Source organism: Protopterus annectens, chromosome 11.part0 (assembly GCF_019279795.1).
Source record: "Protopterus annectens isolate FY-2018-M chromosome 11.part0, PAN1.0, whole genome shotgun sequence".
Lineage (NCBI taxonomy): Eukaryota > Metazoa > Chordata > Ceratodontiformes > Protopteridae > Protopterus > Protopterus annectens.
Genome location: NC_056745.1, coordinates 1,442,975,474 through 1,443,003,348, shown reverse-complemented (window position 1 = coordinate 1,443,003,348; position 27,875 = coordinate 1,442,975,474). Strand labels below are relative to the sequence as shown.

The 27,875-nt window shown below is 40.2% G+C and overlaps 1 protein-coding gene across 2 annotated transcripts in view; it reads right to left on the bottom strand.

Annotated features, from left to right (window-relative positions):
• The window catches only part of ING3 (inhibitor of growth family member 3), a 671,267-nt gene that overhangs the window by 591,205 nt on the left and 52,187 nt on the right, over nt 1–27,875 (bottom strand). Inside the window, exon 3 of one of the 2 annotated variants that reach the window (XM_044088740.1) lies at nt 17,148–17,248. In XM_044088740.1, the coding sequence (XP_043944675.1) occupies nt 17,148–17,248 (101 nt within the window). Of the gene's footprint in view, nt 1–9,768; nt 9,866–17,147; nt 17,249–27,875 lie in introns of those variants that run through there. The other variant, XM_044088739.1, reaches the window with a different exon arrangement.

The following is a 27,875-nucleotide window of genomic DNA, read 5'->3' as shown; positions in this document are numbered from 1 at the left end:
GGAAATATGTAGTACTCCCTATCAGATACTACCCAAATCTTACATAAGCAATTAACGATGTCAGAAGACAGCTATTTACACAAACTCCTGCAGTTCAGAAAACATTCTGACAGACGTTATGGCCACTAGGAAGATAGATTTCCATGTCAAAAATCTGTCAGATGCCAAAGCTGCTGGCTGAGATGGTAGCAATGTCAATATTTCTGGTTTACAGCGGAGGTCCTAGGGAAAAGCATTCTTTCTTATGTGGTCTCAGTAGAAACCCCTTTATGGAATTGGTTCATGAGAAGTAAGAAGTAAAGTAGGGGGTCCGAGGCAAGAGGCAGAAATAACAGATCCCTGTATTTTTAATAAAGCATAAGATAAGCCTAACTTCAAAAGGTACAACAGGTAGTTCAGGACTTTGGACACTTACTGGTTTGGAAACAAGGCCCCTTTTATGGTGCCAGAGGGAGTTCCTTTCCACGTTTCTTCCATGTTTCTAGGTACTATTTCCTTACATTTGTTTTCTTACCTCCCTCATAATTGTAAACACATCCTTGGTAAATATGTGCCTAAACAGAACAAATGCTAAATCAACTACAATGTGAGGTTTAAGGTCTTTAGATTGGTGTGCATGAGTAAACCTTTTTATTGTGACAACAGGGTCTACACAATGAGGCAGTGGTACAGGATCTATCTTTTTCATGTTCAGTAGGTGAGAAAACCAACTTTGCCTCAGCCAAAGAGATGTTATAAGTAGCATATTTAGTCTGTCCTCCTGCATCTTCTAAATTACCCTAAAGAGGAAAGGAATGGGGGAAAGGTGTAAATAAATCAACTAGCACATTAATGAATGGCACGAGATTTGGCGCTCAAGTGGAAAAGGCAGTAGGGAAAGGGAGGAATTCTGTAGATTCATGGATGCTTCCTTCAGGTATCAGATCTGAGGCCCCTTTTGGTCAGCTTGCTATTTTTGTCATGAAGTGGCCTTTCTTTCCCTGCAGCTGTTTAACTTTATCCTGCTTCTGCTGGAAGGGTGAAGTTGTAACGGCATAATTTCTACTGTAGGTAGTAAAGGGTGAAAGAGCTGTTTCACTGACTCCATAGTCTTCACTTTTTCCTCCACCTTCTTAAATATCTATTCAACTGCTGTTTCAAACTGCATCTGTATGTCTAATGGGTAATAAAGAGCCAAGACTACAAGACCTAGGGGATCCAAATATCTTTCTTGGTATCATACATTTCTCTCATCTTCCCCTTAAAGTGATTTCCCTCTATGTACGGGTTTTTCCAAATGACAAATCCTCTGGCAGACAACCCAATGAAATTTTCTCCTCATCACATGGGGGAGGGCATCTGAGTTTCTTACATAACTTATACTAAGTCCTCCTCACTCAACACAGCCAGTTTCTTTTAATTCTTATGCGCATCAAATACACAATCTGCCTCTGCTGAAGATCATCTCCCTCCACTTTTCAAGTTACTAAATGATATGGGACTGCAACTCCACTTCCTGAGATGAGGCTGAAGTATGACCCCCGCTGCTCGAGAGGCAGAGGCTTGCAAGAAGTCCAAAAAACTCCCATTAAGCTTTCTGTGGTGGTTGCAGTTCACTCTATTCAACATCAGTTCAGATGGTTCTAAGGATAGGAGACAAGGTTCTCTTTCCTCCAGTGCCACCACTGACTGAAGCCAGACTTTCACTGTTTAGAAAAACAAAACATAAAATATACCTACTTTATGGCCTCAGCTCAGCAGTACATGCTAGAAACTGCTTGCATGTTTCCCTTCAAACAGATCAGGAAAAGGTTGGTGGATACATCAAACGCCACCAACAGGAAACTGACAATTTCCTAGCTGGGACATCCCCAGGCCTGTGGGATATTGTTCAGACTAGCTTCTTCTCTCTGGAACCTCCCCAGGCCTGTGGGATATTGTTCAGACTAGCTTCTTCTCTCTGGAACACCCCCAGGCCTGTGGGATATTGTTCAGACTAGCTTCTTCTCTCGAACGTCTCTTTTGAGGGTGGTCTTTCCCTCAGCCTTCTTAAGATTGGTATGAACCTTCTTTTTTCAACCCAAACATTATCCTAAACAAACTGAACTATAAGCAGTTATAGATACTCCAGCCCAGAGTCACTCCTGTTGGAATCATGACTTCGGGACACTTTGTACTATGTGAGGAGGTAGGCTTAACTTGCACACACAATACACAAATAATTAATTAATTAAAAAAAAAAAAAAAAGATGTTGCAGACCATAATTCTTGGCAGGAGTTCAGTCCTTGCTTGTATATCTGCACAGCTTTGGCAGTCCAGCTACACAGGCAGACTTCAACTTGCCGTCGTTTCTCATATGTGAGGAATTCTACTGCAAGAATGACACATCCAAAGAACATCTACATTATTAACTACCATCATGGTCTTCAAACACACAGTGAAGAGGAGATATGATGACCCCATAAGTCACTACTGCAATAGCAGAGATGATAACACAGAATGCCAATCTGTTCTGTCTAAAAATTATATGAAGTATTTAGGTACACCACAGTCATTCCAGCAAACTGCGACATACACACTTGTCAAGTGCAGCAGTGACATCCAGGACTGTTCACACTTCAGGCGGCCTGGTGAAAAGCATATCAATCTGCAAAGACAAGATCAGTTATTTCCACACAGGGAAATGTAGTGCTAGGAAGGACCGGACAAGTGCATCTGTTTCAAAGATCAGATACGTTTGAAGTGAACCCGAAAGCTGAAATCTAAACAAAGAAAACAAATCATCATCGACTTGCCACTGCATGCCACCATGCAGTGAGAGCAACAAATCTCAGACATGACAACAGAAGCCTTTAACAAGAGTTAAGCGAACAGAACCAAAAACCTTTAGGAACTATTCCAAGGAAAACATCTCTCTACAAAGCGACACCTTGGCTAAATTTGAAGCACCCTCCCAAACCCAGTAAACACCATATCACATGCTGAGCTATTTCCAAAATCCCTATGCAGCCATATCGATAACTGTACAGAGTGACCTGTGACCACTCGTATTAAGAATAAGACACAGGCAAAAGGTGAGCCACCCTGCTGGAATCACAATATACATCTTTTATACAACAGAAGAAAAACAATCTTGGACAAGACTAGCAGGAACAAAGCCCAGCATACTAAAAGCCTCCAACCAATCTAAACAGGCAGCTAAGAGGGTTAATTAATACTTCAAAAGCTAAATTTGAATACAAAAACAGCTTCTCGGGCAAAGAAAAACCATAAAGCTTTCTACAGCTATGTCTGTAACCTCAAGGGAAATATGCAACAATGCGCAAAACTTATTGTAAATGGCATCACCCACACTGAACAGGAGGCCATTGCCAACCTTCTGGTTGACAGGTTCAGCTCATATTCTTAGCCCCCCCCCCCCCAAAGAGTCCAAAGGAAATACCACATAACACAATCCCCTTAAACATTACTAGTGAACAGGTCAGCAATGCACTTTCCAAGACCAAAAACACTGCATCGCTGTGCCCAGATAACATCCAGGGATGCTTACTAAATACCATGAAACATTACTTCTCTGCTCCACTTGAATCACTTTTCAACTGCAGCCTGTAGTCAGACTTTATGCCCAAGGAATAAAGACAGCTGCAGCCATTCCCCTGCACAAAGAAGGCCCAACCACCAATCAGGGTTATTACAGGCCTATAGGTCTGACTGAAAAAAACACAAACATAATCCAAGTGTAAAGCCAGCTCTTTATTCTCGATCTGGTACCTCGGCCTTTCGCCTTCAAAGGATCACAGAAACAGTGCATATTATCAGAGTATATATACACATCTTCTTAATAGTATAATTGATCTTAATTAACAAAACCATCTGGAATAATCAATTAAAGCAATCACAATCATTTAAAGTGACATTCATATTTAAACTAACAATAAGATTAATATTGGTTTTAAAGTGAATTTTCAATTCAGTTTTAAAGATGGAAATAATCAATACAGCAATACATCTTATTTATAAATAAATAAATAAATAGCTAAATAAATAGCTGAACAAATCACTGCAAATAATTATATAATTTAAATATTTTGAATAGTAGAAACATTTAAATTAATTTCAACAATTAGATGCTCAGTTCCAAATTTAATCCGCCAGGTTTTAAAGTGTTATATTTTAGAATCATTTTGGTTTCTAATTCAAGTAATTTTTGAATAAACATACCCCCACTTTCAAAAAAAAGGGCTTCCCCAATATACAAAAATTTAAACTATTAGAGCAACCACCATGATAGTCAACACAATGTTTGGCCACAGGACTGAATTCATTCTTATTTCTTATGTCCCTTAAATGTTCTAGTATACGAACTCGAACCATCCTTTTGGTCTGCCCTATGTACCATACATTATTACATGAGCAACCCAATATGTACACTACTCCCACTGACCTACAATTAAAGTAAAATCTAGGGGAGAACGGAATCCCATTAATTTTACTTAAATTAATGACCTTTACACAGATGCTACAGTGACCACAAGGGTGTGTACCTATCGGAAGATCTGATCCATCATCTCCTTTCAAAAAGTTATAATTTAATAGTTCTTTTAAATTTTCCCCCTCTTATAAGAGAAAGTTACATGTTTAGGAAATAATTGACCTATACTTTCATCTTCATTAATAAGATGCCAATATTTCCTTATTAGTTTTTCCATTTCGTCCGATAGAGGGGAAAATTTAGTCACATAAAATAACTTTTCTTCCTCCATCCCATTGATAGTATTCTTAGATGTTTCATAGTCAACATCAACCAAACTCTTTTTAAATTTTCGATACTCACAATCATTGGATCCCCAATATTTTATTTTTGCTCATTCTCAAATGATCTATATTATAACCTCTCTGAATTAGCCTTAGCTCAACCTTGTTTAACTCCCTATATCTTTCATTTACATCACTTGTATGGTCAAAAATCCTTTTAAATTCCCCTAAAGGTAACGCACGCACTAGATGTCCAGGATGCATGCTCTCAGCATGTAAGAACATGTTAACTGAGGTATCTTTTCTAAATGGTCTATATCCAATATTTCCCTCATTGTGATATAATGTTATATCTAGGAAATTAATCTTTTCCCTGCTATATTCAAAAGAAAAAGTCAAACCATGGCTATTCTTATTTAATATTTCAAAAAATTCAAAAATTTCCAAGATATCACCCTTGCAAATCAAAAAGAGATCATCAATATAGCGTTTATAGGTAATAACATTCTTTTTATAAAAGGAACTAGGGTAAATAAATTGTTTCTCAAAATAACCCATATATACAATGGCATATGAGGGTGCAAAAGCAGCCCCCATAGCCGTTCCCTTTAATTGCAGAAAAAATTTATTGTTAAAGCAAAAATAATTGTGGGTAAGACAAAAGTCCAGTAGTTGAATCAGAAACATAGTTCTAGGTCCATCACCTAGCATCTCAAAGACCGCTTCCAACCCCCAACTTTTATCAATGTTAGTATATGGGGATTTCACATCAATCGTCACCCAATAATAATCATTGCACCAATTGACATTAGAAAGCTCATTTATTAATTCTTGAGTATTAGAGATATGTGCCATCACTTTACTTAGCTGTTTCTTCAAGTGGAAATCCAAAAACAGATTAACATTACTTAGAAAGGAACCTATTCCTGTCACTATTGGCCTACCTGGGTTTTTTTTTAAACATTTATGAACCTTAGGTAGGACATAAAAAAAAGGTGTCAGTGGATTTTTAACATATAATTTACATACATCACTATGGCTAAAAAAACCAAGGCGTTCACCTCTTTCCAACAAATTCAATAGTTCAGTATTGAATTCTATTACAGGATTCTTAGCTAAACATTTATATTCAGCCTCACTATAAAGCAAGTCATTTACCATTTCACAATAAAAGGTTTTGTTTGTAATAACCCAGTTGCCCCCTTTGTCTGCACATTTAAAAATAAATTCTTTTTTAACATTCATCAAATTTTTAAAGCATTCCATTCACTTTTATTCAGATTATATTGTTTCTGACTTTTATGAAACTTCTTCATTAATAACATCATTTCTTTAAATATAATCTTGAAAAACATGGCAATCACAGGAACTTTAATATTTGGTGTGAATTTATTACTAGAGGCTAAATATGGTAACGACAACATCCCATAGCCTGTAAAAAAACCCTCAGCATTTTCATCATTGTCATCCACAATGGACACATTTTCATCTATAGAACAACAATCAGTATTTTCATAATCACATACGGATAGGTTTAACAAATTATCGTCATCACCATCTTCGATATAATTTTCATCAAATAAACTATTTACAGTGTTAGCAGTATCATTTAGAAAATACACTTTTAGATACAGCTTTCTAACAAAACATTTCAGCTCCATATATAGATCCCCAAGTGAGGGATAAAATGTAGGCACAAATTTACTGCCTTTCAGTAACATTGATTTCATGTCATCATTCAGAACCAGATTATATATATAGGTCTGACTGGCCTGATATGTAAGGCTATGGAAAGAATCATAATGGACATGATAAATGAGGACATTGGAGCCACCAAAGTTCGGCTTTGTTAATGGAAGGTCACGCCTACAGTGGATATAAAAAATGCCATGTTTTTGTGATATAAAGAAATGAGACCACAATAAATCATTTCAAAACTTTTCCCATCTTTAATGTGACCAATAACCTGTACAATTCAACTGAAAAACAAACAAATCTGTTAGGGGAAAAAATATAAAAAAATAAAACACATACAACATGCTGGTTGCCTAAGTGTGCACAGCCTTAAACTAATAGTTTGTTGTGTGTAAACACCCTTAAACTAATATTTTGCTGAAGCACCTTTTGATTTAACTACAGCATTCAGTCTTCATGGGTAGGAGTCTATCAGCATGGCACATCTTGACCTGAGAATATTTGCCCACTCTCCCTTGCAAAAGCGCTCCAACTCGGTCAGATTGCGAAGGCATCTCTTGTGCACAGCCATTTTCTTCTGGTGAAGCCATTCTTTTGTTGACCTGGATGTATGCTTGGGGTCATTGTCGTGTTAGAAAGTGAAATTCCTCCATCTTCAGCTTTCTAGCAGACACTTGAAGGTTTTGGGCCAAAGTGACTGGTACTTGGAACTGTTCATAATTCCCTCCACCTTGACTAAAGCCCCAGTTCTAGCTGAAGAAAAGGAACCCCAAAGCATGATATTGCCACCACCATGCATCACTGTGGGGATGGTGTTCTTTTGGTGATGCGAAGTGTTGTTTTTGCGCCAAACTTACCTTTTGGAATTGTGGCCAAAAAGTTAAATCTTGGTCTCATCAGATCATAACACATTTTCCCACATGCTTTTGGGAGACTCAATGTATTGTTTTACAAATGTTAGCTGGTCCTGGATGTTTTTCTGTGTAAGAAAACGTTTCTGTCTTGTAACCCTACCCCATAGTCCAGACATATGGAGAATACGGCAGATTGTTGTCACATGTAGTACACAACCAGTACTTGCCAGAAATTCCTGCAGCTCCTTCACTGTTGCTGTAGGTGTCTTGCCAGCCTTCCTGACCAGTTTTTGTCTTGTCTTTTCATCAATTTTGGACGGACATTCAGTTCTTTGCAACATCACTGTTGTCCCATATTTTTTCCACTCTTTGATGACTGTCTTCACTGTGTTCCATGGTACATCCAATGCTGTGGAAATTTTTTGTACCCTTCTCCTGACTGATACCTTTCAACAATGAGATCCCTTTAATGCTTTGTAAGCTCTCTGCGAACCATAGCTTTTGCTGTAGCAGGCAACTAAGTAAATGTTGAGAAAATCCTACTAAGACAGCTGAACTTTATTTGGGGTTAATCAGAGTCTCTTTAATTGATGGCAGGTGTGTACCCAAGAAGACTGAATGCTGTAATTAAATCAAAAGGTGCTTCAACAAAGTATTAGTTTAAGGGTGTGCACACACAACAAAGTATTAGTTTAAAGGTGTACACACTTATGCAACCAGTGTATTGTATGTTTTTTATTCTTTATTTTCCCCTAACAGATTTGTTTCTCAATTGAATTGTACAGGTTATAGGTCACATTAAAGGTGGGAAAAGTTTTGAAATGATTTACTGTGGTCCCATTTTTATATCACAAAAACCTAGCATTTTAACAGGAGTGTGTAAACTTTTTTATATCCACTGTATTCTTTGAGAGGGTCACCAAAGCAATGGATGATGACAAGATTGTGCACATAGTTTACCTCGACTTGGCCAAAGCTTTTGATACAATACACTACTCAGGCACTATAGATAAGCTCATAAATTAGGTATAATCCATTTTATCACCTGCTGGATAGACATCTGGCTCACTGATAGAATCCAGGAGGTCAAAATAGGTTGGCCACCTCTACCAAGTGGCTAGTTACTAGCAGGGTCACCCAGGGCTCAGTACTGGACTCGCTTCTTTTTGGCATCAATTTCTCTGAAGTGGAAGCCAAGATTTACGGCTGACTAAATTTGCAGATGATTGCAATCTTGGGGTTATCATCGACTCCCTTGCAGATGCTAGCATTCTAAAAGAACACCTATCACTGTCTAACAAATGGTTCCAAAGTCATGCTCTTAAACTCAATGCTAAGAAATGCATAACTGTACCCTTTGGGAAGTCAATCATCATGGCTAATTACTATGTTGATAATACACCTGTAAGAGATGACTCAGTGGTCAGGGATCTAGCTACACATTTAGACAGCAGCCTTACCTTCAACTACCATATGGCCACGGTGGTGAGGAAATCCTTTTATGTTGCACAACTTATAAGTAAAGGCATAGCATCAAGGTTCAAAGAGGTCATTATCTCACTGTATTCTGCCTTATCAGGCCAATCATAGAGTACGATGTTCCCTTCAGTATCTACCTGACCAAGCATATGCAGAAACAAGAGTGACCACAGAGATTCCTTACAAAAAGAGTAAAAGCAGTAACAAACCTGCCTTACAAAGCACCTTAAAGCCCTCTCTCTCTACTCAGTCTCCTATAGATTGCTGAGGGGTGATCTATGCCTGGCTTTCAAGTTCATAGGTTCATAGATTAGTACTAGGCTAACTGCCCTTGCGAGCCATTTTAAGCCTAGCCAATTATCCCCTGTGAGACTCAAACCCTGTACCTTGTGTTTGTAAGGCAAACACCTTAACCATTAGGCCACCCTCCCAACCCCAAGACACCCGCAAACCTCACACTTATGAATCTCCTGCATATTCATAAATAAAACAGTACCAGAAATGGAAGATCTAGGGACCTGAATCTTGTCTGTGACTTAAACAAAACATGCTGGAGAAAGAGATATGTGACCCAGAGACTACACCTCCCATGGAACTGTCTTCCCGTCCATGTGAAGATGTGTTCATTAAAATGTAAGTGCAACCCAGACTAGTGGATGAAGAATATGAAATTTACACTGGGCATGGCACCTATGCCCCTTATGGATAGAAGTAGCTTATAAATACCTTGCTGTCAGTGTCCTATATGGAAACAAGACATCATTATTATTTCGGGAAAACTTGGTTAGGCTTAGGAAGGCTCTCCGGGTTGTTAGCCAAGTAACAATCTATGAATCTATAACTGCAACAATTTAATTAAATCCCTCTTTCAAAAGCAAATACATAAACAGTTTGGCTTAACTATTTTACCACTTACTCTAGTGTTTTCTTAGCATTTGTTTGCTGATCAATTTTCAGTTATCTCCTCAGCCTTTTTTTTTTTTTTGGGGGGGGGGGGGTACTTACTTTCCTTATTGATGTCATTTGTTCCTCCCTCCATTCTGGTTTGTTCTTTTTTGCATTTACAAAAAACTCAGCAACTCTCTGTTCAAGCTGATCCATTGCATCTAAAGGAATAAAAAGAAAAGGTTAGTTTTAGAAAAAGTTATATGGCTTCAGCATTAAAACTATGAAAACTTTTAGTTATGTACTCACCATAACTTCAGATGTTTGGGATCCATCTCGCCTACATTCTGACTGATGGGTTCGGAGCCGATCCCTCGGCTCCGACTCGGCACGCTTATGCCAAAGAGCGAAGTCTCTTATTGGCTGAGCTTACTATATCCCAGGATGCACCACTACCAGTCCCCCAGATCTAGTTTGTCCGCATACATGCACACATGCACGCCCTGCTTATATAACATCGTCAGATGAAACAAGATAAAACAGTAGAACTCAAAACCGTTCAATCTCTTCTGATCTCCAAGGCAGGGGGAAGGAGGGTGGGTATTAGGAATGTAGGCGAGATGGATCCCAAACATCTGAAGTTATGGTGAGTACATAACTAAAAGATGTTATGTGATCTATCTGCCTACATTCTGACTGATGGGACAGCGTCCCTAGCACCTGAATCCTGGGTGGCTCACTGGAAAACACTCCTGAGTACCGTGGAACCAAATGATGCTCGTCCTTTAGATGCCACATCCAATTTGTAGTGGGAAATGAAAGTGTGCGGATTGGACCAAGTAGCCGCAGCACAAATCTCCGATATAGCGAGCTTGGAATGAAAAGCTATAGAAGTAGCCATAGCTCTGGTAGAATGAGCTTTGATAGATGTTGTAAGTTGCTTATTGGAAGAAGAATAAGCCTGAGTTATGCAATCTCTAATCCATTTGGAAATAGTAGCTTTTGTGATGGTTTGACCCAATTTATTATCTGAGAAGGACACAAAAACTGGTCTGACTTACGAAGTTGCTGAGTCCTGTGTAAATAGAAGCGTAATTGCCTGTGAACATCCAATTTATGGAGAGTGTATTCTGCTTCATTGGAGAAATTTGGGAAGAAAACTGGTAGCTCTAGAGACTGTTGGAGACAAAGATTAGAACAGACCTTTGGGACAAAGGATGGATTAGGCCTAAGAGATACTCTGTCCTTGTGGAAAATCAAGTGCGGTGGTTTAATGGACAGGGCTTGAAGCTCTGAAACTCTTCTTGCAGAAGTAATTGCAACTAGGAAAGCAGTTTTCCAAGACAGATATTTTAACTCACATGTAGCAGCCGGTTCGAAGGGGAAGATGTCAATGCACGAAGCACTAAATCTAGATCCCACGGAGGCGCAGGATGAGAAACTGGGGTCTCAACAGACCCGCACCTTTAATGAAAGTTTTGCATAGTCTGCAGCTCATCAATGGAGGATCCATGGACTCGTGAAATTTAGAGATTGCCGCTAGTTGGACTTTAATAGTAGAGACAGAAGATCCTTGATTAAATAGGGATGTTAAAAATTTCAAAACCTCTGGGATAGGAGCAGTGATAGGGTCTAAGCCCTTGAGTTGAGCCCAGATAGCAAACCTCTTCCACTTACTGAGGTACAATTTGTTAGTGGTGGGTTTGTGGGCGAAGATAAAATGTGAACAACTTCCGGGTCTAATGTGTGATTTCTGACTAAAGTCGGAAGTGGAGGAGCCAAGCTGTCAACTTCAAAGATCGAAGGGACTGATGCTGTTGTCGACTGATGAATTAGCAGGTCCGGAATTAGGTCTAAAGTCCACGGATCGTCCACGCATGTTTCTTCAGGTAAGGAAACCATACCTGGCGAGGCCAGTATGGGGCAATTAGTATCATTGGTCCCCAATTGAGAAGCTTTTGAATGACTTTGGAGAGAAGTGGAATCGGAGGAAAGGCATAAAGTAGCCCTGTTGGCCAAGGTTGTGCTAGAGCATCCATAGCTGGTACTCCCTGATGTGGAGTCAAGGAGAAGAACCTTTGCACTTGGTGTTTAGTGGAGTTGCAAATAGGTCGCAACAGGCGTCCCCATCTCCTGAAAACCTGAGCTGCTACTGTTTGGTTTAGGGACCACTCGTGAGAGAGAATTGTCCTGCTCAATTTGTCTGCCAATATATTTGATTTCCCCGGAATGTGGGTCGCTACCAAGAAGCGGTTGGTAGCTACAGCCCATTCCCACACCCTCATGGCCTCTCTGCAAGGGGTAGATCTTGTCCCTCCTTGTTTGTTCAGATACCAGACCACCGACATGTTGTCTGTGTGGATGGCGATGATGCCCTGAGGAAGAAACTTGTGTAAGGCCTGTAGGGATAGAAGTACAGCCCTCATCTCCAACACATTGATGTGGAGAAGAGCTTCATCTGGAAGCCAGGAGCCCTGAACTAACCTGCCCAGACAATGCCCCCCCCCACCCTATCTGGGAGGCATCTGTCGTCAGGGTAACCACTGGAGAGGGAATAACAAAGGGGCTTCCTTGATTTAGATTGGATGTCTGAAGCCACCAGCGAAGGTCCCGTTTGCATGTTTCCGTAATCATGATGTGATGATTGAGGGAAGATCCTGAAAGGACCATTGAGTTGACAATAGCCACTGAAGAATCCTCATGTGCAATCTTGCCAGAGGAACTAAAGAACCGTGGCAGACATTGAACCTAAAACTTGTAGAACCATCCTGGCTGGGGATTTGGATCTCGAGATCAGAGCTTGAACTTGGCCCTGTAAAGTTTGGATCCTTTCGGCAGGAAGAAAAGACGCATCAATTTTGAGTCTATCTCTGCTCCTATGAACCTTATGCGCTGAGAGGGCAGCAAGACAGACTTTGACCAATTGAATGTAATCCCAGGGTAGCACCCAGGAGATGGTGGCTTTGAGGTTGTCCATTAGTAGATGCCTGGTGGTGGCAGTCAGGAGCCAGTCGTCCAGATAGGGAAACACTTGGAATCCAAGACTTCTCAGGTGAGCCGTCACTACTGCCAAACACTTGGTGAACACCCTGGGGCTGTGGTGAGACCAAAGGGCAGAGCACAAAATTGGTAATGACTGACTCCCAGGCTGAGCGCAGATACCTCCTGGACGCCTGATGTATCGGTATGTGATAATAGGCGTCCTTGAGGTCTATGGAGCACATCAAACATCTTTCTCCAACAATGGGAGAATGGATTATGCGTGACCATTGAATTTGGATTTCGTGACGGATTGGTTCAGTCTGCTGAGATCCAATATTGGTCTCAGGTCCCCTGTCTTTTTGGCACTAAAAGAACCTGGAGTAATTTCCTGATCCGATCTGGTCTGTGGGGACCGGTTGGATGACTCCTTTTCTAGCAGCTTTAAAGCTTCTGCGGCTGCCATTTCCCTTTGACTGGGTGGTGGGTCCGGGATTTTTTTGGGCTGAAGGTGTGTTCGGGTGCACCCATTGTCTATTAAGACTAAACATTTATATTCAGCCTCACTATAAAGCAAGTCATTTACCATTTCACAATAAAAGGTTTTGTTTGTAATAACCCAGTTGCCCCCTTTGTCTGCACATTTAAAAATAAATTCTTTTTTAACATTCATCAAATTTTTAAAGCATTCCATTCACTTTTATTCAGATTATATTGTTTCTGACTTTTATGAAACTTCTTCATTAATAACATCATTTCTTTAAATATAATCTTGAAAAATATGGCAATCACAGGAACTTTAATATTTGGTGTGAATTTATTATTAGAGGCTAAATATGGTAACGGCAACTTCCCATAGCCTGCAAAAAAACCCTCAGCATTTTCATCATTGTCATCCATAATGGACACATTTTCATCTATAGAACAACAATCAGTATTTTCATAATCATATACGGATAGGTTTAACAAATTATCATCACCATCTTCGATATAATTTTCATCAAATAAACTATTTACAGTGTTAGCAGTATCATTTAGAAAATACACTTTTAGATACAGCTTTCTAACAAAACATTTCAGCTCCATATATAGATCCCCAAGTGAGGGAAAAAATGTAGGCACAAATTTACTGCCTTTCAGTAACCTTGATTTCATGTCATCATTCAGAACCAGATTTTATATATATAGGTCTGACTGGCCTGATATGTAAGGCTATGAAAAGAATCATAATGGACATGATAAATGAGGACATTGGAGCCACCAAAGTTCGGCTTTGTTAATGGAAGGTCACGCCTACAGTGGACATAAAAAATGCCATGTTTTTGTGATATAAAGAAATGAGACCACAATAAATCATTTCAAAACTTTTCCCATCTTTAATGTGACCAATAACCTGTACAATTCAACTGAAAAACAAACAAATCTGTTAGGGGAAAAAATATAAAAAAATAAAACACATACAACATGCTGGTTGCCTAAGTGTGCACAGCCTTAAACTAATAGTTTGTTGTGTGTAAACACCCTTAAACTAATATTTTGCTGAAGCACCTTTTGATTTAACTACAACATTCAGTCTTCATGGGTAGGAGTCTATCAGCATGGCACATCTTGACCTGAGAATATTTGCCCACTCTCCCTTGCAAAAGCGCTCCAACTCGGTCAGATTGCGAAGGCATCTCTTGTGCACAGCCTTCTTCAGGTCACCTCTCAGATTTTCTATTGGATTTTGGTCTGGGCCATTCCAAAACTTTAATTTTCTTCTGGTGAAGCCATTCTTTTGTTGACCTGGATGTATGCTTGGGGTCATTGTCGTGTTAGAAAGTGAAATTCCTCCATCTTCAGCTTTCTAGCAGACACTTGAAGGTTTTGGGCCAAAGTGACTGGTACTTGGAACTGTTCATAATTCCCTCCACCTTGACTAAAGCCCCAGTTCTAGCTGAAGAAAAGGAACCCCAAAGCATGATATTGCCACCACCATGCATCACTGTGGGGATGGTGTTCTTTTGGTGATGCGAAGTGTTGTTTTTGCGCCAAACTTACCTTTTGGAATTGTGGCCAAAAAGTTAAATCTTGGTCTCATCAGATCATAACACATTTTCCCACATGCTTTTGGGAGACTCGATGTATTGTTTTGCAAATGTTAGCTGGTCCTGGATGTTTTTCTGTGTAAGAAAACGTTTCTGTCTTGTAACCCTACCCTATAGTCCAGACATATGGAGAATACGGCAGATTGTTGTCACATGTAGTACACAACCAGTACTTGCCAGAAATTCCTGCAGCTCCTTCACTGTTGCTGTAGGTGTCTTGCCAGCCTTCCTGACCAGTTTTTGTCTTGTATTTTCATCAATTTTGGACGGACATTCAGTTCTTTGCAACATCACTGTTGTCCCATATTTTTTCCACTCTTTGATGACTGTCTTCACTGTGTTCCATGGTACATCCAATGCTGTGGAAATTTTTTTGTACCCTTCTCCTGACTGATACCTTTCAACAATGAGATCCCTTTAATGCTTTGTAAGCTCTCTGCGAACCATAGCTTTTGCTGTAGCAGGCAACTAAGTAAATGTTGAGAAAATCCTACTAAGACAGCTGAACTTTATTTGGGGTTAATCAGAGTCTCTTTAATTGATGGCAGGTGTGTACCCAAGAAGACTGAATGCTGTAATTAAATCAAAAGGTGCTTCAACAAAGTTATTAGTTTAAGGGTGTGCACACACAACAAAGTATTAGTTTAAAGGTGTACACACTTATGCAACCAGTGTATTGTATGTTTTTTATTCTTTATTTTCCCCTAACAGATTTGTTTTTCAATTGAATTGTACAGGTTATAGGTCACATTAAAGGTGGGAAAAGTTTTGAAATGATTTACTGTGGTCCCATTTTTATATCACAAAAACCTAGCATTTTAACAGGAGTGTGTAAACTTTTTTATATCCACTGTATTCTTTGAGAGGGTCACCAAAGCAATGGATGATGACAAGATTGTGCACATAGTTTACCTCAACTTGGCCAAAGCTTTTGATACAATACACTACTCAGGCACTATAGATAAGCTCCTAAATTAGGTATAATCCATTTTATCACCTGCTGGATAGACATCTGGCTCACTGATAGAATCCAGGAGGTCAAAATAGGTGAGGCCACCTCTACCAAGTGGCTAGTTACTAGCAGGGTCACCCAGGGCTCAGTACTGGACTCGCTTCTTTTTGGCATCAATTTCTCTGAAGTGGAAGCCAAGATTTACGGCTGACTAAGTTTGCAGATGATTGCAATCTTGGGGTTATCATCGACTCTCTTGCAGATGCTAGCATTCTAAAAGAACACCTATCACTGTCTAACAAATGGTTCCAAAGTCATGCTCTTAAACTCAATGCTAAGAAATGCATAACTGTACCCTTTGGGAAGTCAATCATCATGGCTAATTACTATGTTGATAATACACCTGTAAGAGATGACTCAGTGGTCAGGGATCTAGCTACACATTTAGACAGCAGCCTTACCTTCAACTACCATATGGCCATGGTGGTGAGGAAATCCTTTTATGTTGCACAACTTATAAGTAAAGGCATAGCATCAAGGTTCAAAGAGGTCATTATCTCACTGTATTCTGCCTTATCAGGCCAATCATAGAGTACGATGTTCCCTTCGGTATGTACCTGACCAAGCATATGCAGAAACAAGAGTGACCACAGAGATTCCTTACAAAAAGAGTAAAAGCAGTAACAAACCTGCCTTACAAAGCACCTTAAAGCCCTCTCTCTCTACTCAGTCTCCTATAGATTGCTGAGGGGTGATCTATGCCTGGCTTTCAAGTTCATAGGTTCATAGATTAGTACTAGGCTAACTGCCCATGAGCCATTTTAAGCCTAGCCAATTATCCCCTGTGAGACTCAAACCCTGTACCTTGTGTTTGTAAGGCAAACACCTTAACCATTAGGCCACCCTCCCAACCCCAAGACACCCGCAAACCTCACACTTATGAATCTCCTGCATATTCATAAATAAAACAGTACCAGAAATGGAAGATCTAGGGACCTGAATCTTGTCTGTGACTTAAACAAAACATGCTGGAGAAAGAGATATGTGACCCAGAGACTACACCTCCCATGGAACTGTCTTCCCGTCCATGTGAAGATGTGTTCATTAAAATGTAAGTGCAACCCAGACTAGGGGATGAAGAATATGACATTTACACTGGGCATGGCACCTATGCCCCTTATGGATAGAAGTAGCTTATAAATACCTTGCTGTCAGTGTCCTATATGGAAACAAGACATCATTATTATTTCGGGAAAACTTGGTTAGGCTTAGAAAGGCTCTCCGGGTTGTTAGCCAAGTAACAATCTATGAATCTATAACTGCAACAATTTAATTAAATCCCTCTTTTAAAAGCAAATACATAAACAGTTTGGCTTAACTATTTTACCACTTACTCTAGTGTTTTCTTAGCATTTGTTTGCTGATCAATTTTCAGTTATCTCCTCAGCCTATTTTTTTTTTTGGGGGGGGGGGGTACTTACTTTCCTTATTGATGTCATTTGTTCCTCCCTCCATTCTGGTTTGTTCTTTTTTGCATTTACAAAAAACTCAGCAACTCTCTGTTCAAGCTGATCCATTGCATCTAAAGGAATAAAAAGAAAAGGTTAGTTTTAGAAAAAGTTATATGGCTTCAGCATTAAAACTATGAAAACATACATTTTAAGAAACAACAATACCAAAATAAACCATTGTTATATTAATGAAACATAACATTAACTAATACGTACCATGCCTTCATAATGCACACAAAAAAATGATGCTAAGCATGTTTTTTGGTTGTAAGTAAATGGATCTCTTAAAGGTAAAGGCCGCAGAAAATGCAAAATGCTTCCCACCGCATCATGAAATTCCATATAGTGATAATTCAGAAGTATCATGCTAAGTGTTTAGCATTACTACGTAATTTATACTATTGATTTTTCAGTCTGTCTTGCTCTCACAATGTGTTCTGTGTTTCTATATTATGAGAAAGCCTAGACACAATAAGTCAGTTTGTCTCTATATTCGCTTACAAAGAGAGTGATCATAGTCACTGGTTCAACTGTATCTCTGGAGATAGTGTCAGTGCTTTTTTACTCAACTGCTTTGACATGCGCTAGCTGTAAGCTGTTAATAATAATACTACTACTACAAAAAAAAGATTCATTGCATATTTAAATCTTATTCTAGACAAAGCTGTTGAACTGTAGTTTTCTGTTAGTTATTCACAGCTGTGGTCTTCTCAGATCAGGTATACCCAGCACCACCAACACTGCAGTAATCCGATGTTAGATGCAGCACATCTGCTGCCATCTACAACTGGTAGCTATTAAGAATGCTAAAAGAAACTTATAGGTTCATAGGTGTGTACTAGGCTAATCGCCCTGGGGCCTGTACAAGCCTAGCCATTGGATTACCCTGGCATAGTGATACCTGACCTTAGTTCCCAGTGCCTCTTTCGAGTAGAGCCACTGGAGTTATCCCCAGGGTGAATTTTCTGTTTCCCATCCGCTCATCGAGATTTCTCTTGAAGAGGGTCAGCGAGGTGCTCTGCTTGACATGTATGGGAAGTCTATTCCATAGCATGGGCAGTCTCTGACTTATGAACCTGCCCCTCCAGCATGTTCTGTTAATTGTGATAATGAGGTTGAGGTCTCTGAAGCATGTGGTGCGGAAGGATTTTGATTTCTTTAGATGTAGCATTTCTAACAGAGCTGGGTCAGACATGGCTTTGTAAGTCAATCGCCTCTTAGTAGGCGATATGAGACAGAGAATAGTTGGGGTTTTTTGAGTCTGTCCATACAGGACAAGTGTTTAAGGCCTAGGATCCTCTTTGTGAGGTACTTTTGTGGCCTCGCCAGTTGTTGCAGGTGTCTACTGAGGTACATGCCACTGGGGCATTACACTCGATGACTGGCCTAATGAGAGAAAAGTAGAGGGAGACAATGACCTCTATCTTCCTGGATGCAAAACCCTTAGTAATGAGATGTGCCACAAAGAAGGACTTTCTGACCACAGTGACAAAGTGGTGATCAAAAGAGAGGCTGCTGTCAACCTATGTTCCCAGATCTCTTATAACATCTTCTGTGTTCAGTGGACTACCATCAATGTGGTAATTCATGGGAACTGGGTTTTTTCCCAAAGGGGATGACAAATTTTTTGGCATTGAGCTTAAGGCCATGTTTCTGACACCAGTCGTTGGTCTCAGTGAGGCCATTCTGTAGGATGTCAAAATCACTTGGGGAGTTAATAATAGCTCCCAACTTGCAATCGTCTGCGAACTTTGTCCCTTCGTGTTGGCCTGGACATCAGAGAAGTAGATACCAAAGAGGAGAGGACACAGGACCGAACACTCTGGGACTCCACTCATGACTAGATGGCAGTCTGACTTGGAGTAAGCTACTTTCACACTGTGGGTTCTATCTGTGAGCCAGTTTGCAACCCACCTAGTGATATAGGCGTTGATTCCTAGCTTGGTGAGTTTTTCTATGATTCCTGAGTGGGGAGTGGTATCAAAAGCCTTGGCCAGATCAAGATAGGCTGTATGAACCACCTTGCCTTCATCCACAGCTCTGGTGACGGACTCAAAGAAGTTGACCAAGTTGAGCAGGCATGAACTACCCTTCACAAAACCAAACTGTGTGGGATCCAGAGTTTGGAGATTCCCTATATCCTTGTTTATTAGATCCATGATGATGTGTTCCATAGCTTTGCATATCAGACTCATCAGGTTAATGGGGCGATAGTTCCAAGGGTCTGTAGTCACTTCTCCTTTGTGGAGAGGGATGACTGTAGCAGTGCGCCATTAGGTAGGGACAAAGCCTGAGGTGAAGCTGTGACTGAACAGGGCACACAGATGAGGTGCCAGTTCACTCTGTAGTTCATGTAGAACACAGCCAGGGATATTGTCAGGTCTCACAGAAGCTGTATTCGTGGCCTTGGACAGTGCTATTTTAACTTGTGCAGCAGCAGTACTGGGTGTCGGGCAATCTACTGCTATTGTGATTGGTCCTTTGGGGGAGGGATGAGAGGGGTAAAGTTGGCACTGAATCTGTTGGCCAATATACTGGCAATACCTGTTGGCTCAGTATAGGAGGTACCACTGTGCAGTAGCTCACAGCAAATCTGGGTATTGCGGTGGAGATTCTTTACATAACTATAGAAGGCCTTGTGGTTGTCTTTACTATTGGCTGCAATTCTGTTTTCATTGCTAGCTTTACATGATTTTATGAGGGATCTCAACTTTTTGTTGAGGGTGATAAGGGAGTTTTTCCAGTCTTGGACTTCACCTTATTCCACATCAGTTTCCTCCTTGTGTTGTAGAGTTTGTTTATGGCAGGGGACCACCACATTGGCTTCCTTTTTTTGGAGGAGAGCGTCCTGGTTCTATTGGGTATGGTGAGATCCATGCATTTGTGTACATGTTCGTACAATGCATTGGTGTATGATTGGGTGGTCATGCACTGGTGTATGACTTGGTGGTCACGCAACTATTCTCCATTTGCATGGGTGCCGTGAAGTTAGCCACCTCTGTATTTAGAAGCCCAAAGTTAGCTTTGGAGAAGTTTTTCATGGTGGTTACCTTTGCGGGGGTGGGAGGGATGTGGATTTCCAAGGTGATTAGTTTGTGGTCGGATCTAACCAGGGAGGAGCTGACTATTGGTGTAGAGCAACAGTCGCCCATGTTAGTAATGACCAGGTCAAGGATGTTGCTACTTTTAGTGGGGTAAGAACAAACTGGTCTAGGGCACTAGAATTAATGAACCCCAGGAAACGTTGGGCAAGTGTATTGGTACAGGAGTAGTTTTCCAAGTTAATGGAGGGGTAGTTAAGTCGCCTAGTAAGAGAGTGTTAGGTTGGACCCTAACATTCTCCATGGTGCTTAGGAATGTGGAATGTGAGTCTTGGGACATGGATGTGGACCTACAGCAGGCTATGACCTGAATCGTTGTCTTACCCAATGTTAGCTGCACCTGAAGTATCTCTAATGCATTATGTTGGGCTACCAGTCTGGAGGTGTGCGCATCATTTATGAATATGAAAACACTACTGCCTTTGGCGCTTCGGTCCAAGTTCTGGGGCCGAAAGGTGTGGAATGAGTTATAGCCTGGTAGTGCAGGGGTGCTTTCTGCTGCCTTGAACCAGGTCTCTGTTACAGCACAAATGTTGACGTTCTCCATTTTAAGGAGTGCTTCTTATTGTTATGGATAACAGCAACACACACCCCACCACCCTCCCCCAAAAATACTTTAACTGTACCTTGCTCTTTAAACAGGGATGTTTTTCCAACAACCAATTCATTGAAATCTGCTTCATTTTAACTATGCAAGTGAATTAGAGATTATACATGTTTCCAGTGTTGTTTTTGTGGGTGCTAGTTGGCTTAATAAGTAACAGCAAGGAAGAAAACAAAAGGTACTTTGCAGCACTTATTGATCTTGGCAGTACAAACTCAAGATGTAAAACTGTTGGCAGGGATTAAGTAAAAAGTGCAGAAAGAATATAGTCTCCACTGCCATACAAGCTATGACAAATACATTTCTTTAAGAAACAACACAAGATCCAAACAAATAAATGGTGAGACCTGCATGATCTGCACCATAAAACATAGAAAAAAAATAAAAAAGGTATTAGAAGTTATGTACTTACCATAACTTGGTATCTGTATTGTCCAATTTCATTATGCATCATGAATGGGTCTTCGGTTCTGACTCGGCAAGTTTGCTGCCCCTTCCTAAAGATGGTCATAACAACAGTACCAGAGATACAAAGAAAGTGACCAACTGGAGCCCAAACTAAGAACCAGTGGGTTCCTTAATCCTCTAAATCGCTCTCAGCTGTAAAAGGAAGGGGGAAGGAGGGTGGGATGTGATGCATAATGAAACTGGACAACACAGGTGCCAAGTTATGGTAAGAACATAACTTCTAATCCGATGATGTCCATTTCATTATACATCACGAATGGGTCACAGTCCCCAGCTACATAAACCCTGGGAAGACCTCAAGAAAGGATATGCCTAAGCACCACGGAACCAAAGGATGCTCTGTTCCTGGAAATAATATCCAGCTTGTAATGAGATACACAAGTATGAGCTGTGGACCAAGTAGCTGCGGTGCAAGTTTTATCAACTGGAGGTTTTGCGGAGAAGACTGATGAAGTAGACGTTGACCTGGTAGACTGGGCTCTAACTGGACAGGAAAGTTGCTTGTCTTGCTGAGAATAAGCTGCAGAAATCCAATCCGTAATCCAGTTGGCTAAGGTAACCTTGGATACAGCCTGGCCTAACCTATTTGGGGAAAAGGCAATGAGCAACTGTTCAGATTTTCTATGAGGTCTAGTTCTATGTAAGTAAAAACGCAACTTCTGTGAACATCCAAGGAATGTATCATGTGTTCGCCTTTACTGGAGTAATTAGGGGAAAAATATGGGCAAGTGAATGGTCTGGTTAATATTCGCCTCTGAGGTGACCCTCAGTATGAATGAGAGTTCTAAGATGGACTTTATTTTTGAAGAAAGTTATGTACAGTGGTTGAGAACACAGCATGCAATCTGGACACTCTTCTAACTGAAGTAATGGCCACTAGAAAGGCCATCTTCCAAGACAAAAATTTTAACTCGCATGAGCTAACAGGTTCAAAAGGTTTCTGAGCAAGTCCCTGAAGTACCAATGTAAGATCCCAAGGGGTGGAAGGGTCTTTAATCGGTGTCCTGAGATGTAAACTCCTTTCATAAAAGCCCAACATAGCTTACAAGTGGAAGCAATAGAGAGAAAAACAACTCCCTTCCCTACATGGAAATTCGTGATGTCTGCAAGTTGCACCTTTACAGTAGAAAAACTATCTCTGTTCTGGAAAAGTGAGCTTAAAAACACAAGGATGTCCAGGAATGAAACCAAAAAGGGGTCAATATTCCTCTATTAAGCCCAGATGAAAAATGCCTTCCATTTGCTACAATATACTTTCTTAGTAGAGGGCTACTGAGAAGCAAGAATAATTTTCCGGACCGGGGAAGCTAACCTGGACTTAGCAAAATCACTGGAAAAGGAGAAACCAAGCGGTTAGTTGAAGGGATCGAAGATTGGGAATCTGTTGTTCCGATGGATGGGAAATCAGATACTGTCTGGGATCCAGTATCCATGGAGGATATTTGCTGTGACCTGCAGGAAGGGTTACCATACCTGATGAGGCCAGTAAAGGGCAATGAGGATTAGATTGGTCTTCAACCTGCTGGCTTTCTGTAGAACTTTGGGTATCAAGGGAATCACAGGATAAGCACAGAGGAGACCTAGGGGCCAGTTGTGGACGACAGCATCTCTTGGTGACTCCCCCAAAGGGGGGATCAGAGCGAAATACTTGCTGCACTTGTTTAGGGGAGAGGCAAAGAGGTTGCAGCAAGGCTGGCTCCAATGGCTGAATATTTGATTTGCGGCTGATTGGTTCTGGGACCACTCATGAGGACTTAAGATTGATCTGCTCAGTCTGTCCACCAGAACGTGGATTCTTCCGGGATGTGCGCTGCAATGAGAAAGTTGTTTGAAGAGCTTGCTTATTCCCAAAACCTCACTGCCTCTCTGCACAACATGTAAGAACTGGTTCCCCCCTGCTTGTTAATGTACCAAACCACCGACATGCTGTCTGTCAGAACTGCAACTGTCCCAGAGAGGAAGGCAGTCCTGAAAGGCTCACAACGGGAGAAGAACCACCCTCATCTCCGGTACATTTATGTGCAATTTGATCTCTGTGGTGGACCACGTGCCTTGGACCATCTTTCGCTGAAAATGCCCCCCACCCCAACAGGGAGGCATCTGTGGTCACTGTGTCCGAAAGAGGGGACAAGAACAAAAGGTCTCCCGAGATGGAGGTTATCTGTAAGGATCCACCACTGTAGATGATGATGCTTGCTAATCAGAGTGAGCCTGACTGGGGCTGATAACGGATAGCACCGAACAGACCACTGTACCACCAGGGTCCACTGGAAAAAATACTTAGTGTTGCCACATCCCCTGATGAACAAATGGCTTCAAGAGCTGTTTGACACTATTCTGCCACAATTTGTGTGTGTGTGTGATAAATACAGAGAGACAGAGAGCAAAGTATAGTACGAATTATTTTCTTGTTTTATGGCCATTGGCTGATGTTACATTTTAGAGTGAGAGCAGATTGAGACTAGATCTTAAAAGCGCTGAGAGGTGTTTAGAAACTTTGTTAAGCAGCTTTCTTACTGTAAGAAATTTCCTTAATAAAGTTGTCCTTTCCCAAATTAGGAACATTAGACGCTTTATGTACTATGTATTCATTTAGACTGCTCAGTTCTAATTATGGGAATCCAATCCCCCTTCCTTGGGTATTATGAAGAACTTCCATCTACCTGGAAGGCAACAATTAGTCAGGTGACAACAGGAGATCTCCTCCTCTCTCCCAGTTACAGTAGGTGTCCCTCAGGACTCTGTACTAGGACCCCTTCTTTTCAGTATGTTCATAAACAAGTTTTACACTGCCACAGACCCAGCAAATATAGTATAATACACAGATGATTCCACTTTAATATGAACAGCCCCCCACAATATCCAGACTCCAAAAAATCATTCATTTCTTTCTCTTCAATCAAAACCTGTCTGAAAAATTCAAAACTGTTTCTTAACCTCAATAAAAAAAATCTGATGTTCTTCATCCCAAAACATTATCTTAATCAAGAACAATCTTTCTTGGTTACATTTGCAAAGAATACTAAAACCGAGGAAGTACCATGTACTAAATTGCTGGGTTTACGTAATAGGCAAAAAGACCATTCAGAAATGGGGCTCATTTTACAGGGCAAATCAGTACCTCACAACACCCAGCAAGAAAAAATGTAGCCTCATCCTAACTGCTTCAAATCTAAGCTCTACTCTAAAATCCAAACTAGCCTCCTGTTACAACAAAGCAGCTAAATTTGCTACCAACACTTCATACCAAGCTCACCACTGCCAAACCTTAAAGTGGCTAAACTGGCTAGAGCTTAACAACTGCATAACATACTCTCGGCTAGTTATGGCATACAAATGGTTACATTATCCTGAAAAATGCACTATTGCACTACACTCTCACAAGGGACCTAAGCTGTGGTGATAAATTTCTACAAAGGAGCAGTAAAACAAGTAATTCATCAGGGGACTCCCTATACTCCTGTTATGCCTCCACACTCTGGAACTCCATCCCTATGCAAGTAAAAATAAAACTACCAAGCTATAAAATCCAGCTCAAACAATACCTTACCCAGTCCTGGTCATGCTCATGTTTCTCACCAGGTGGAGACCTCTAGTGAAAATATACATTTCTTATTACTTACTGCTAACCTTTTTGACTCCTGCACTTTCTATCAATACACTCCTCTTTACCCCTCTCTTAAACACAACTTCTCATTTTTTCTATTTCCAACTGCCTCCATCTACTGCTCTACCCTTCTATGCATCCCCTGTATACCCAAGTTATAAACCCTTTCAGCTATTCCAATACGGAACAGGCGGCCTACATAGAACGAATCCTGTATGCTGCTCTCGCACTCATATAATATTACCACTGTCCTCCTGTACAATACTAATATCTCCTCTCCTAAACAACTTTATAAGTTCATTATATTTTTGAACTCTTTACAAACCTATACAATATAAATTTTATAACTTACTTCATTATACCGCAAACTCTTTACAAACCTTTCCGTACTGAAATGTAAGAATACTTAACTTCTTAACAAATGCAAGATTTTAAAGCTAACAACTGTATAGACTTAACATTGCTAATGTAAATACTTTACTGTATATTCCCGTCTTGTAATTATTTTCTTTTTTTTCCCTAAGAAATGTCACTACTGTTTTTCTGAGAACTATCTGAAATTCACTTGTTAATATAAATGTACTGAGATGGAGTCGGACTTTCCCAGTCAACAAAAATGTAATTATTTTCTGAACATGAAGTGGAAACAAAATGAACTGTTCTTTTTTTTTAAGCAAATGTGTTGGAAGCTGAAATTGATGATGTCAGAATATCTAGTGAAAATGCAGTGCAAAATTTATTTTAAATAATGTCCAAAACCTACTGGTCTGAAGAGGCAGTGACTGTTTTAAACATCCCTCCCATATGTTCCTCTTGGCAATGAAAGATGTGAAGAGAAGGGGGAAAGGGATCTGTTAGATCTGCCTTATTTGAGCTGCTAAGCTGACTGACACTTTGAAATTCCCCAAATTCCTGTTTTCCTTCATTTCGGCTTAAGGGATTTGGTTAACTACTGGTCACTGCCTGTGTGCTAGGACATGAGATGATCGACATACTCTTGTACAAAACATGCCTCCTACTACACCAAACAACTGACACACTGCTGTTACAGCCACACCGATATTAACCTCACTAATGTCAAAAAGGTAGTCTTTCTAATCACTGACAGAACAGCTACATAAAGGGGAGTCATGTCCTTTTATGTAGCCCAAACAGTGAAGTGGGTCAATCTGTCTTTGTACAGATAACAGGCAGAAGGCTTTCATGAAGAAATGATGCAACTGTACTAATCTACTAGAAAGGAATGAATTACAAGCAATTTATGGAAATGCAGAAGCCAAACTGCAAGTCTGAGTAAGTGAATGTCCAAGTAAAGTTTGTAGGAATGATGGGTTAGGAATTACATAAGGGACGTAGAGGGGTGAACTACCTCAATACTTACTTGCTCCCGACCAAAACAGTGAAGCAGGAGAAGAGATAACTATATACATGCACACACATCCACAGAAGAAAGCAAAAATAAGGAAGAGGTCTACATCGACCGGGAAAGGGCTAAACAGCAAAAATAAGGAAGAGGTCTACATCGACCGGGAAAGGGCTAAACAGCAAAAATAAGGAAGAGGTCTACATCGACCGGGAAAGGGCTAAACAGCAAAAATAAGGAAGAGGTCTACATCGACCAGGAAAGGGCTAAACAAGTCCATAGGAAGATAGAAGGGTGGGATGAACAACTCTCAACTGTCCATACTTTTGTAAAATGTCCAGACTTTTGCTTCACATTTTTGGTCTCTTTTGTGGTTTTCTGGCAAATCACTGAGAAATGAAGTCACTAAATAATGACAAACATTTGAATTTCACACTTCCAATCCTTCAGAAAATGCATGCTAACACAAATCGTGTTATTAAGTCAACTTTCTAAGTTTATAAGAGCAATATTTAAAAATTTCCACTGTTTTTGGGCCTTTGTCCTGTATTATTTTAGGCTTTGTCCAGATTCCTTGCACTAAGAAGTTGAGAGGTATGGAGAGGTGCAATACTGCAACAGTGATCAACAATACAACCGCTCTGGAAAGTTCTTAACAATAATAATACGTCCTTCCAAGACCACTGCTGCAGTATTAATGACAAGCAAGACTGTGGAAGAGGAGAAACTTTTGAAAGATCATCAGGAAGCAGCCTTATCTGCAACATAAGTGCAGGACACGTCTTCCAGTAAACTAGACAAAAATAGACCAAATGCACTCTGATTAAAATAAATAGGACTCTGGTTTTGTGCCAGCCAAGAAAAGCTAGGCTTAGAACATGAAGCTGGCATGGTAAGACGGTGAACACTGTGAAAAAAGCCTAATGATAACATGAAGTTGATAAACAGTGCAAAATCTGGAATATTTAACCTACTATGTGATGTTTATTTTTAATTGATCGAGAACTGAAATGTATGAACTTCATTTCATATTAGTGATGTTACTGAAGAAGCTAAACAGAAAATAACTAAATAAAATAATTAATTCTGTAATTGTTTTTTACGTTAAATAGTTCAATGGTATAGTAAATTAGGACAGAATACATTACAATATGAAGTAAAAACTATTGTAACCAAGTGGGAGTTGGGTTGATGTTTTTTTGTGGGTATCAGCTGGCTTAATTAGTAATAGCAAGGAAAGAAGAGGTCTCTCTAAATGTAAACCATATAAAGATAACAACATAAACAGCTTTTAGATGTATATAAACCTAATAAAAGAGCTGGTCAAAGCATCTACTCTTACCATTGCAAAACTATGGAATGCCCTGCCCACCAATATCAGTATCTTAGATTCCATTACAACCTTCAAACTCGCTCTAAAACATCACTTTAACACTCCCACTTGTCCTTGCTCCTCTCTCTAAGAATAAAATACTCTACTCTGATCTCTTAACTATAAAGTTCATACTACCTGATATCCCTCCTTTCTGCCACCTCCTCACCACCCTTATCTTCC